General features: G+C 45.2%; 2 protein-coding genes across 6 annotated transcripts in view; one reads left to right on the forward strand and one right to left on the reverse strand.

The window, feature by feature from the left end:
- Window positions 1-13,782, forward strand: part of LOC119434103 (lysosomal protective protein-like) — a 248,103-nt gene that overhangs the window by 209,663 nt on the left and 24,658 nt on the right. For all 4 annotated transcript variants that reach the window (XM_049658770.1, XM_049658769.1, XM_037701420.2 and 1 more), the window contains 6 exons: window positions 496-587; window positions 2,641-2,740; window positions 3,901-4,071; window positions 4,736-4,857; window positions 8,018-8,177; window positions 9,672-9,764. In XM_049658770.1, the coding sequence (XP_049514727.1) occupies window positions 496-587; window positions 2,641-2,740; window positions 3,901-4,071; window positions 4,736-4,857; window positions 8,018-8,177; window positions 9,672-9,764 (738 nt within the window). The remainder of the gene's footprint in view (window positions 1-495; window positions 588-2,640; window positions 2,741-3,900; window positions 4,072-4,735; window positions 4,858-8,017; window positions 8,178-9,671; window positions 9,765-13,782) is intronic.
- The window catches only part of LOC125941463 (uncharacterized), a 117,735-nt gene that overhangs the window by 88,016 nt on the left and 15,937 nt on the right, over window positions 1-13,782 (reverse strand). Inside the window, exon 4 of one of the 2 annotated variants that reach the window (XM_049658776.1) lies at window positions 11,552-11,765. The exons of the other annotated variant lie outside the window; for it this stretch is intronic. Within the exon in view, the coding sequence (XP_049514733.1) occupies window positions 11,610-11,765 (156 nt within the window). The 3' untranslated portion in view covers window positions 11,552-11,609. Of the gene's footprint in view, window positions 1-11,551; window positions 11,766-13,782 lie in introns of those variants that run through there. 2 annotated transcript variants of the gene reach the window in all.

A 13,782-nucleotide genomic window follows, 5' to 3' on the forward strand; every position in this document is an offset into this window, starting at 1 on the left:
CTCTATCACCCAACAAAGCTGCAATTATGGCGTTGAAAAGGAACGAGAGTTGCACGCAGAAAATCACGGTTTTGTCGTAACCGCTCTTCATATACACCAAACGTATTTTATTACAGCCATATATCTGACGAACAGTAAATCAACAGGGCAGCGTCAGTGCAGAGCAAGCGTTTGGACAAAGGGAAAATCTGTTGCGATGTCACTGAGGCTTGGGATGGTTGGGACGGGGTTACAATGGATGCAATGGCGCGCAAAAAAATTAAAAAAGAAAGAAAAAGACACCGAGACAGGTGTTTGTGGCATACATTCTATGTGTGTTAATGCCCCCAATTTGTTTTTCAGTTGTTTTTTGTTGGGCACCATTTAATATTTTACGAAAAAGGGGCTTTTCTTGCTCCTTTAAGTAAAGGCGCTGCATGTTCGTGCTCTGTTCATCCATTCAAACATCATTCTTCCTGTGATGCGTTTGTTTTCTGTGTGTTTTTTTTACCGAAGGGATACGCTGTCGGAAACGGAGCGCTGGATATGGAGCTTCTCGGCAACTCTATTATGTTTTTCGGCTACTACCATGGTCTTTTCGGTCAGAGGTAAGCAACGTTTTGTTAAATAAAGTATGCGGACCCCACGCGTTCTGGGAATTGGTTCAACCACCCAGTGGTGTCTGCGAGGAACGCCGTTTTTTTTGCGACCATTTGCAAGTATAGCTGTTTTTTAAGACTACACAGAATGAAAACGAAAATCGCCTGTGGCATATCGTACAATTCTATAATCATTATACTGAATCAATTGGAGAGGCGCACATTGCTAAGGCGCACAAATGCGTAGGCCTAATGGCTAATTAACGAAATTCCACTGGTGAAGTTTACGACAAATATTTTTTTACGGCACGGATTGCAATTTACGAATTGTATCTGGTGAGTTCGCAAGGCGCATCCATTTAGAAGGAATTCTCAGGACGACAACAGTTTCGAGATATTCATTCCCAACGTGTGTGATGAAATACATAGGCGTCCCAGTTACATTGGTGCTTCAATGCATAGAACGGCGTTCCCTTAAAAATGTAGGCAAACAACAATGCACTGTTACCACAGGTTTGAAGGCGCACATCTCGAAACGGGTGATAACCTCAACAATTTATTTCCAAGTCGATATGCCTTACAAACTGACGGGCTACAATTCGTAGCGCACAGTGCATCCATTTTATCAAAGACCAAACTACGTGCGGAGCATTCAAATGAAACCCGATACATTTATTGACTGCTTTGTTGCGATCCCTGAAACCTTCACGCTTGTTCAGTGAACTACGCAATCAGGAAGAGAGCGGAACGACTGCTGATAGCCTTCCTGCGAGACACTGGGCTCATCGACACCTGGTGACACACCCCTGATCTCAACTCAAAGGAAGATCAGGCGGAACAATGGCGGGCTATGTATGCCAGGCTAACCTCGCCTGCTTCAGCATAATTACCACCACAGCCATCATCTACGTTATTATAAAAAAAAAGAAATGATATGATCATTTTCTTCGCACTGTAGAACAGAAACATTTACTGCTTGGCAACAGTTCCCAAAGGAAATTAGAACGGTGTGATAGGTAGTGTTCCTAATCAGTGTTACCTCCCGACAACTTCATGAATCGGTCTGGGTCACCTCGTAGAGGTGCCATATTGTTGTGAAAACGTTTATACAACTTAAACTTGCTTTACGATGAGTTCGTTAAAGTGAAGCAATCGTTCAAATGGAGTTCGGAAAAGTTATGTTTCAATGTAGACCAGCAGTACCGATGGAAACACGAACACTGGAGCGCTTGGCGTTTGGCACGTGCAGAGGAATGGCCATGGAGATTCGTGGCTAACCCTGATGTGCCACGCACGCCGTTTTCTGCATCAGGGCTTTCTTTCATTTTTGTTTCAAATAGCGCTATAGAGCGTCCCAAAGGCCGCACACTCCGCGGTTCGTAATTGAAGCGATACCGGTAGTGAGTGTAGAGGAAAGAATATTGAAAACAAGAAAATCAAGTATTTTTATCTAAAATTGCAAGCGACGACAGAATATATACTGTTTTGTGCATTTCCTTCCACTCCTTTAACTAATGTTTCAAAGATCCAGTGCTGGATGTGTATGAACTTATCCTCCAAAGCAATGTTTCTTTGCGTTCCACTGGTCTGATGTTTGTTAGACGCCAGCATTCTCTTTAATTATTTTGTGTTCGTCTGTACATTGGGTTTCGGTGGACATTTTTAAACCTTCTGTTCCCTGTAGGTGCTTATCTTAAGCGGTCTCGAAATGAGATGGCAGGTTGAGTAGATAAGAGAAATAGAATGATAAAGTCTGAATGGCACTCTTGCCGTGTCTGATTTGGCCACACCAAGATTCCTTGACAAAAACTTGCAGGCACACTTTGTAAATGCCCAGGAACCCTGAAATAATACGAAAGCATAGCCTCACAGTTCCAGGCGGAAGTGCGTTTAAAGCTGAAGGCTTCGTGACCATTTTAATGAGGATGATAAGCATATCATACTCATTGTCATCATGTCCCACCCATGAGCTCGTCTTTCGTCCACGTCGATTACCGTTAAAACGTTAAACTTTTGGCGAGTCACTTGCTGCACAATGTTCAAAAATATTGCTTATTTGCAGGCTTTGGAAGGAGCTGACCACCAGTTGCTGCAATGGTAGCGTTTCCCAGGAGACGTGCGATTTTGGATGGTCCACCAAGGATCCCGCCTGCGTTGAACCGGTATCGTTTCGTATTAACGCCTTTGCTTTAAAACAAGAATAATAAAAAAAGAAATAGTGGGAAAGGTCAGGACGCTACGCGCTTTATTGAATCTGTAATACTAAATTTATGATCGCAGGGACGATTACATTATGGAGTTCCATAATGCAATGGGAGGTCTGGTGGTAGTGCTTGCGTTGGCGTTGACGTCGTTACTGTGGGTGAATCAGCATAAGAATCATGGGCAGTATATAGATTTTTCTGAAGATATATTTTCTTCTTGGGTAAACAATAATTGAGGTCGTTTATTTTGCCCTTTTCAGTGTCAAATTGTTGTCGGAAATTCGTTTTGTGGCAACGATGAGAGTCAAGCAGCTTCCAACTGTGACCGTACGAGCGCTTTTGGAGCAGTACCCGGAAATATAAAGTTTATGTCCACACCGAGAGCTGATGCCCGTAAAAAAACAAACCGATCCTCGCCTGGAACAAAAAAACAAAAAAAAAAAAACAAAAAAAAAACGTAAAAAAAAGTCGACACGACAATGGTTGTGTTCCCAACAATTTGCTCATCGTAACAGCTTCCTAATGCGGGAATTCGCAATCAATTTGGCTTTTCGGTGCTGATCTTTTTCGGTGCAGAGGGAAATATGTGAAAGTAACCACACTTGTCTCTCCATCTGGTTGATGAACACTGCAAACCGCGGCAAAATTACTTGACCGTGCGAAGTTTCTTAGGTGGCGACTCCACCGTTCGACAAGCGCACCCTGTCTCAGTACTACGGCTACAGAGGCTTCGGATGGGTCGTCTGCTCCGACCTTCGTGCGAGGTTTTCTGCTCTCGCCACTAGGCGCATGAATTGCTGTAGTCGCGGATATACCTACGTGACCTCTCTGATTAAACTCTGCACCTCAAGGTGGCGCCACCGACGCAAGCGCTCACGTAAATATCCCCGGTATTTAGGGAAAAGTAATATGTAATGGAAAAGTAATGAACTTCTGTAGTCATATGTTTACGCATATATAAGGGCTAAAATATTCTATTGTATTTATCTAGCGGGAATACATGTTTATCTTTGATCTCCTTTTAAGCACCTACGGCTCAACGTTGTTGCTAGCTGATTAGTGACATTCATCGTCTATTCGACATTCCCTGGTGATCCGACTGTCCACACTTGTCGCAGGTGAGGAGAGCCAACTACATCGTCCTCAACAGCGGCCTGAACGTGTACAACCTGTACAACCCGTGCAGTTACAACGAAAGCAGCTATTCACTAGCGATGCGCTATCCAGGAACCTCAATGCACAATGCTATCAGGTGGCTCATGAGCAAAATGTTCAAGCGGCCTACCACGGTAAGAGTGGCACGGATTTCCCACGTGGGGCTAAATGCGCGCAGCCTTCATTCTTGGCTACGCTTACCCGACAGGATCGAGCGGGTCGACCCAGAAGTGGAGACCAGAAATAAAATCACCCTAAATACACCTTAATCCATCTTAATCCTCCTTCATCGACCCTAATCCACCATAATTCACCATAATCCTCCCTAATACACCTTAATCGACATTAATCCACCTTAATGCGCCCTAATTCACCTTAATCATCCTTAATAACCTTAATCAACCTTAGTCCACCTTAATCCAATCAGTAATCAATTATGAATTAACTTTGCTAATCATTAATCACGTCTTATACACGGCTGGACATGCTTTGATTCGTTTCTGGCCTTCCTTGGGTCAGGTGACTTTCTGTACCTCACAACGCGACTTTAAAAGCTAGAAATCTAAGACTTTCGCCTTAAAACAAGGCGTCCGGTCAATCGCTGCTGGCAGCGAACCACCGACACGACCTGTCCACGTTTACATGTGCACTTCAAACAGGTCTGGCTTGGGTCATTCTATCCGGTGTAGACGGGGCGGAGTTTGAAGAGCACGAACGTTGTTATGTACCAGAGCCATCTTGCGGTAAACGTACAACATTCGTAAGACGCCTGATGTTTTGACTCCCAACCGCGTACAGAGCTTCAATGACGTCAGCCCCACGTGTGTTGACCAGGATCGCCTGCAGCTGTACTTCAACCGCCGTGACGTCATCAAAGCTCTGCATGTCGAGGAATCGCCACTGCAGTGGTACCCTTGCAAGTAAGTGGCACAAAGGCTCTGGGCTGCTTTGTAGGCGTCTACTAGAGTAATCAGCTCATTTATTTAAAGACCGGCAAAAGAGCTTAACGATATCAGTAATAGTTTTCTTTGTCGCTCTTTTTCCTTTAATGAACAGAACTCAGAGGAGAGATTGGCGCCTATAGGTGGCGCCGGCTGCGCTCCCTGTCCCTGGGCACACAAAACAAACAAAAAGTAAATAAAGCACTAATATGACTCTAACAGCTTGGCCATTCGCACATGCAAAATACTTAGAACAAACAAGTGAAAGCAGCGCACACATAAGCCTAGAACACCCACACATTAAGCCCAACTTTTACAAAGCAGCACATCACCACTTTTTTCTTTTATACGTAAGCCGCGCTCCTACGCAGATGGCAGCAAAAGCTGTGCTGGCAGGGATGCTCTAATTAATAATTGGTACTTACGAAAGTAGCATCGTTGTCATGAACATTTGCCGAGACAGTAGAACTCAACTTATGCGCATCGTGTCGTGTTATACATGCTGTATACTTGCGCCGCACCTACAAATTATCAGCTGCGACGTAATTTCCTCGGATTGGTGTTTTAGTTTCGTGTTTGACGTTACTTAAGGCGTTACATAAACTTTATTTAGTGCATATTACCAATTTTTATGGCCAGTTACCTGTAAAAGTGCGAAAATGCGCAACTTTACGTGTTACCGTGCTTAGAGTGTGTATGCACATGCGCATTTCCGCAAATCGGAAAGAAAGTTTATTCACACATAGGTACAGGTTGGCAATATAAACGGAGCCCGCTTAGACTCAATTACAATATATATACCGTGTGTTCAAAATTAAGCTTTACGGAATTTTTAAAAATCGCCTCTGGCAGGTAGCATATTTCTTATCATTGAGCTGGGTTATTCGAAGAGGCGGACATTAGCTCGAGAAATGGAAACACATATTCAACGAATTAACACTCCTTAGTTAATTACTTTACGACACATATTAAAATTCGCGAATTGTAGCCGGTGAGATTGGAAGACGCATCCACTTGAAATGAATTTCCAGGATGACACCAGTTTCGAGATATTTCCCAAGGTGTGGGGCGAAATACATGGGCGTTCCGTTACTCTTGTGCTTCAATGTATGAAACAGCATTTTGGTAAAAAAAAAGTAAGCGAAACAATAGTGCATTTTTACAGCGAGTTTGATGGCGCATATCTTCAAACTGGTGTCATTCTGGAAATTAATTCCGAGTGGATACGCCGACACGCTTACCAGCTACAATTCGTAAATTGCAATATGCCGTAAAGTAATTTACTAAGAAGTGAATTAGCCAGTTTTTATTGCGGTAGCAATTATATGGACACTCCAAGCGGATGTCTGCCGTCGCCGTCGCCGTGAGGTTCCGCATGACGTCCAATGGCGATTAAATTGTCGACGCGCGCCGTATGTTGTATGTGCGAGTGAAAGCGCGCGAAGGACGCACGCTTTCACGCGGAGAGAACGCACGGCGGAGAGCAAGCGCGCCTTCTGCGCTGTGCTCCCTGAAGGGCTGCAGAATTAAGCGTCTCTTACCTCCTTTACAATCACCCTATATATAGAGCAAATGCGACTTCCGTCGCGCGAAAGGCCGTGGGGGGACGGGAGAGAGGGAGGGAGGCGACGTTTAGCTGCTTATTGATATATAAATGCGCATTTATAAAAACGTTGCGAGGCGAGAAGGTAGTAAAGACTTCCAACGCTGCTCGACGAGTGTCCCGTTTTGATGTCGTCGAAGACCTCCGAGCCGCTCCCAGAGGCACCGGCAACAGTCACCAACGCCGCGGGGGTTCGGTGCGAACGCGGGAAAAACGTCGACGGCGTCGTCAACAGTTCTGTGCGTTGCTGGTGCTGCCGCATGTCCAAGTTTATACAGCTGATAACACTACTATCCTTACTCCGTAGTGCTCTCTACTAATTTGCTATCGCAATTGATGCTTCGCCTTCCGGGTGAAACTGCGACAATTTTTTTTCTAGCTGAGGGCTCACTTTGACTCATGGGTCGGTCTGAATGAGTGGACTCATGAGTGAGTTCGCAGACACATGGTGCGAAGGTTACCTTGACAAATGTAATATAGGCGTATAAAATGATATTGTTGACTTTTCCGCATTCCCCGTTGTAGATCAGCCAACAGGAAAGTTTATCCGTTTACCTTCTCCTCTGTCAGCTTTAATGTTTCTTTCTTTCTCCATAACGTATTTCGCATACAGTGCAACACGCTCGACTACTACAAACAGAACAGTGAACTAGTGACAAAAAAATACCACTTTCTGAAGTCACGGTAACAGTACAAAAAATGAAGAGCGTCTTTACCTTTTCTTCCCGCTCTGTCTGATAAAACGGACTCCATACACGCGCCTTCGACTTCGTGCTCAGCTCCGCCATAATTAAAGGCAATTAAATTAGTGAGACGTCACTCGACAGCATCGTATCAATGCTGGTGCCACACCACGGCCGCTGACGCACATTCACGTCGCACAAATGCGTCTAGAAAATGCAATGATTACAAAACGGGATTCTGATAGTTATTTATTTACCTATTAAAATTTTTCGCTTGCTCGCGTTTCAATTCTACGCTAACCCTTCCAGGGGCGAAAATTGTGTACATTGAATGTGTAAATTCAGCGCATCTCTTGTTTCTTCAGAATCACGAAGTTTGTGAAGCACAAATTAACTTTCAATTACTGAGCGGCTTTTGTCTAATTTAGGTAATGCGGACTCCGCGCAAGAACACTCTAAGAGGAACGTCAGGTACGAGAACGTCGAGCATTTCATGTCTAGCATACTCGGAAAGCATCTATCGGACCACTTGAACGCCTAATGTATAACATTCTTAAAAACTATGAAATAATGAAGCCGCTAGATGACGACACAATGACCCAGTCGAATGCCTTCCAACTCGTTTTCACTGAGGCACTCTACGCTTCTAAAAAGATGTAGCAGAAGTTCCAGACCGATGCGGCACTTTTCAAAGGTCGTCATCTGTATCCGTGCTTTCGCTTTTCATACGTTATCTCGGCGTGTACAATTATGCGCACAGCGCCTGAATACTATACTAGCCTATACTAGCAATGCAGTGTAGTCCACTGCTCATTTGCGTTCTCCCTGCCGTGGTTCCTTCAATGCATTGCAGCCTGGCCATCAACTACACAGAGCAGTACAACACGATGCGCGAGGTTGTCCAAGATCTGGCCGAGTCTGGCCAGCTCAAGGCTCTTATCTACAACGGCGACGTCGACATGGCTTGCAACTTCCTCGGCGGCGATTGGTTCGTCCACAGCTTGGGATACGAGGTAATCGGAGATAAGACAGAACAGCCGTTCGCTTGTGTGTGCCTTATCATTGGCGAACGTTATTATTTATCGCGATGCTAATACGAGCGAGAAGTGAAAAAAGGGCTTGGGAACAGTTCGGGGTACATTGTGTACAGTGCTGCAGGGCTTGGGTAAGTGCTGGTTTGTAGAAGTCTGAGAGTCACTGCCTGGGCCCTGCACAGTGAGGAGTGCGGCAGAGGCAGAAGTCTTCTTGATAAGTAATTGTGCTTGCATATCTCGTTGTATAAGCAGAGAGGCTCGGGTCGCCCTAGAGAGGACGCATTACCCGGCGCACAGTCAGTCAAACCTCGTGCAGCCGAGTGTGCCTCCTCGTTGGGGTTGAGCGAGGCACCTTCAATGTTTCCAAGGTGCGCAGGGAACCAGGCCAATGAGTGATCTTTGAGGTCTTTGGTGTTTTGGATGATACGTAGGGCCTGGGGAGCCACCATTCCCATCTGAAAGGCCCTGATAGCGGTCTTGGAGTCTGAATAAATTGTGTCATGTATATCGTCCGTCAATGCAAGAGCGATGGCAACCTGTTTCTGCAACGCTGGAACTAGAAGTGCGGATGGTAGCACAGCTGATGAGTGACTGTGCGAAGAACATGAAAGTGTACGCTGGCGACTTACTTATTTATTCATTGATTTATTGATTTGGGTAGCGATTGATTTTGGCGCGCCGAAGGTACACCAGTAAGGATATTTTAGCGCACACCGCTAGTTTATATTGATTGTTTAAATTATTTATTATGGATTGGAAATGTTCGCAACAACTGCAGTCGGTCGCTATCTTTTTCAGAGCGTTTAAACCGCTGAGTGAATGAGGACTACAGGTCAAGCGGTACTATTCGGCTATGTAGCACTTCGATACCAAATGCAAGGTTGTTGCCTATAGATTAAAAAAAGAGGCACATAACTATTTCGGATATCTTGGATATCAACTGTGTAAAACAGTCTTCAAGCGTTCACAGGCATTTTCGCAAACATTTACTTTAAAGATAGTCACGTTTAACAAGAAATGAGCAAAATAAAAACACCTACAATAAATTAGGTGACCTCGAGTTCCTTAGCCTGCACAAGAATGTAAGTTCAAGGGTGCTTTAGCATCACTATGCTATCACAACTTGGCCGAGATTCGAACTCAGGACCAGGAGACCTTTTCTTGGCAACATAAGACGCCAGCCACCTTCAGCGCATATGATAAGACACGCTAGTTTGGAGACTATGGGTTAAGATGGCAGTATGTGTTATTTTACATCTTATTCACTCTGAACTGCCCGCACGACGTGAAGTTTTGTGTAATACGAGAAACATAGTGCATTAGTTGAGATAAATAGGACTAGAAAATTAAACTTGTAAACTTTCTTTGCAGTTCCATGCAATGTCCATTTTGTCAGAGCTCTCTCCTAAGATAAACGTAAGGCGTTTGTGGACATTAACATTGGTGTTTGCAATGCTATCGTTTTTCCAAAAGCCAACATCAGAGTACAGAATGTGGCACGTGGGACAAGTGATCGCTGGGTTCGTCCAGAACTTCCAGCACGACGTCACTTTCGTCACTGTCAAGGTGAGTCCACGGATGGATGGATGCTATGAGTGTCCCCTTTGAAACGGAGCGGTGGGTTGCGCCACGAAGCTCTGTTCCTTGTTATGCCTAATGTCTTACCTATCTTTTTTTTTTCTTAAGAGACAAAATTCCAAGCACCAAACTATCTGAACCGTTATTGCAAGCCTTGTTTCTGTACGCTTCCGTTGTTCCTGGTTTCCCTACTTTTCTGCCACAAAACCTCCAATCGCCTTTTACTATCTCTGTTGCGGACATGTTTACATTCCCTCTGCTATCCTGAGCCCAAACGTTTTAAGGAGGCCAGCGAAGCGTAAGCCGACAGTCGGCTAGACATCTTCACATTACTTTTATTGCTATAAAGACTTGCCCTTAAGGCATAAACTATTGATTCACGTTCTAAAACTTGTTGCAAACACGTTGTTGGAGACGTTTCCGCAGCGTTTTCTTTTTCCAAGCGAATAGCTTTCTTCAGCTCTCCCGCCCGTTTTCGTAGTCGACCTTTCACTGCCGATACAATGACACCGACGAAGAGGACGCTTGCGCTCGCACAACAGAGTTTTCTGCGACTTACAGTTCCGAGACGTACGTGCCGTCTAAATACAGTGCCGGTAACAGATGTGTTTGTTAATGGCTCCGTTCCCTACGGAATTACGCGACGGAACAACAAACCCAACCTGTAGATTCTGACTGCAACGGCTATAGGTATCCGCCGTGGTTGCATAGTGGCTATGGTGTTCGGCTGCTACGCACGAAGTCGCGGGATCAAATCCCGGCTTCGGCGGCCGCATTTCAATGGGGACGGAATACGAAAACACCCGTGAACTAAGATTTAGGTGCACGTTAAGGAACCCCGGGTGGTCCATGTTCTTCCGGACTCCCCCACTACAGCGTGCCTCATAATCAGATCGTGGTTTTGGCACGTAAAACGCCATAATTTACATTTTAACGGATATAGGTCAATGTATTTCTCTCTACAGGATATTCCTTTTGCTTGTTGTCGCCCTGAATACGCAAGCTTTGAGCATTTTCGTTCTTTGCGTTCGCGTTGTGCGTACATACAATGTACAGATGCGTATCCAGCCTCTTAAAGTGGTACCGAACTCCGTGACGAAAACGAAACTATACTTCGCTTTATACATAGCACGCAAGGCTGTGGAAGCTGTGCGCAAGTAGTGCGATCACAGAAGTCTCACTCCGCGCTTTGCGGAGTGCCGTTGTTTTGACTCCCTGAGGCTCTCAACAGAGTAATTTATATATTACAACTACAACTTGTAAATTCAAGGTTTTGATATTACGTATTATTTGTGCGCATTTGTGCTTCCATGAGGTGACGTACTTTGTTTCGGTTGGGATTGTAAGTGGTGCTCTGGGACCGCTAGTCGCAGAATAGGGTCACTCCACACGTCGGGTAGTAAATAAGTTGAGATCGGCGACGCTATTCCTATAATGAATACGTCATACTTGACAAGCTGAAAGTATGAGAATTGGTGTTACATGGAATTGCATGCTACATATCTAATTTTTTTTCAGCTAGGGCGCACAATTTTTTTGGTCGCGAATGCGAGCAGTGCGAGAAACCGAGTACAATTAAGTCGTCTGTGTGTCTATGTTGTCGTTCGTTGAAATTCAGCGCTGTGGAGAAGACGGTGACGTATCGGGCTGGTTTCCAACATTTGCAATTCCGTCGCTCGTGGCGCGGAGGCTGGCGCAGCTCCACATAACAGCGCCGACGAAATTCGCATCTTAGGGCGCACATTTTAGGCAGACGGAGCGCAAGGATGTGGGATACGAAAATAAAACGCTTTATTGTCTGCAAAACAGAACACAAGGACGTAGTTCTCAAGACTAATAGTATAGATCGTCCTCACTTGCACAGCAATCTTCCGAATCGTCCAGACCACTGTAACCTAGATCGACATTTTGTCGACGAGGTGACGACGTTGGTGTGATTTCGCAACTCGATGGTGCGTCGTCATAAAGCAATTCGAGGTTAATCGGTTCCTGAGGAAAAAAAAGTAAGAAAGAAAAATAGTACGCCTGTTAGCAAAACATAGAAATTTAAAAAAGTTCATCGCCCAAACAAGAAAAATGAATTGCAGGCGAACATGTACGGCATTGTTTATTACTCGCATCAGGAACCTTTTCGCGTGTAGGAAATTCCAGGTGTTGCTCCGACCAGAAGGCTTCGAAAAATGATTCTAATCAAGGCACGGCACTCCGGATCCTCCATTTTTAACATTCATGTCCTGGTGATGAGGCTCGCAACCACAAGTTTTGAGCAAGTAGTGATATTTCCTGGTGTAACAAAAAGCGAGCACTAGCCCTTGGCGAGTCGGTACAAGCTCAATCTTCACTTTTCACCAGTGCTCAAGTGAAGGCTACGCCTTCCTAACTGTGCGAGGCTGACGAGGCAAAATCTGCTGCTTCGCTGCATGCAGGGAAGCTCCCAAAATGAGGCTAACTCCATTAGCAGGAAGATTTAGTTGTGTCCCAAAACGAGATTTGCTTCATGCACTCGTGTGGAGAAGGCCACTACTACATCTACACTTCGTTCAACAAAGGCCTCAAATGCTTTAGTGAGTTTCTACAGGTGTTCGGCGCCTTTCCATATCGGTATTTGTTCACTGTGACTATCAAAAGCATCTCTGGAACACTGAAAGCTGAAGCTAAATCTTGTCATTGCAGTTTAGCTAAATAAGTCCAGCTGAAGCAAGACGGAAGGAAGGAAAGAGTGGAGAAGGAAAGGCAGGAAGGTCAACAAGTTCAGCACAACCGTTTGCGACCCTAAACATGGGATGCGGTATGAGGGGGAATGAAAGATGGGGAGGAGAGAGAGAGAGAGCATCCTTGCGAGCTTCTTGCTTCAGCACATTGATGTCACGTACGACGTAAGAGTGATAGACTGACTGACGATGTGTCTGCTGTGCTGAAGCAAGAAGCTCGCGAGGGTAACACTTAGGCAGTAGAAGAATATTGAAGCCCTGCGCTTATGGAAGGACTGGTCTACATTCTGGCTATAATCCATGCTAATTGGTCATCTGCAATTGTAATAAGCATATCTAGAAACGTTCCACCTTAGTTTCCCCTCAGTTTCAAATCTGACACAGGCTTTACTATTTGTGCACAGGTATTCTTGTACTTATTGCTACTCAATTTCTGCCAATGTTTGCATGCAGAGGAACCAGGATACATAGAATTCAGGTATCTACGTTTTAGCGTATTTCCAGCAATTTTGGGTATGTGCATTTTAGGAAACCAAGCATCAACGTTCCCAATAACTACAGTCGCGATTTTTTTTTAAATAATGAAGTTACAGAAATGGTTTTTGAGCTTACTTTCAAATGGCCTATGTTGCTTCTTGTAGGCAAACTGCAACTCTCCTCGGCTTTGTTTGAAGCGAGAACATTGCGCAAGCGACGCTTCTTTCCTATTTGTGCCGTGAATTCTCCGGCTGCGACCGGATGTCCGTGTGCACATCTTTGGCAACGCTGTCGTCCAGCACAGCAATTGTTAAGCTAAGCTTCAAGCAGCAGTTTTCTCCCTCATTCGGCCATGATCAACCCCCTTAGTCCGATCGTCAGCAGTCGGTCATCGAGCGCCAATGCGTCAGCGTGCATACCTTGCGACGACCGCGGCCCGCCGGGTCACTGACCAGCACATCGACAATTTCCTGAAATGTGGCGTCACCCACATTTAACGCTCCTTGAGCATCGCCGGCGGTGCTCGCGATATACGGCGACACAACTCGCGGGGATGCTTATCTTCTGCTATAGGCAACGATGATGCCCTGGACAAAAAGCAGGGATGACTTGGAACGGAAGCTAAACTGCTTGCGCGTTCGTGCTTCGAGGCACACAAGTACCAGGGCCTAAAAAAATGATACAACGTGACGCAGCTATGTTACCGCTAGCCTATGTGAAATGAGGTATTTTCATTGAGCTTTCGTTATGAAAGGTGCACGTCGTGCTTTCACTGGAAACTTCTGCGGCCGCAACCTGTGACGACGATGGAGAAGACA

This window comes from Dermacentor silvarum, chromosome 11, assembly GCF_013339745.2.
Source record: "Dermacentor silvarum isolate Dsil-2018 chromosome 11, BIME_Dsil_1.4, whole genome shotgun sequence".
NCBI classification, from domain to species: Eukaryota; Metazoa; Arthropoda; class Arachnida; order Ixodida; family Ixodidae; genus Dermacentor; species Dermacentor silvarum.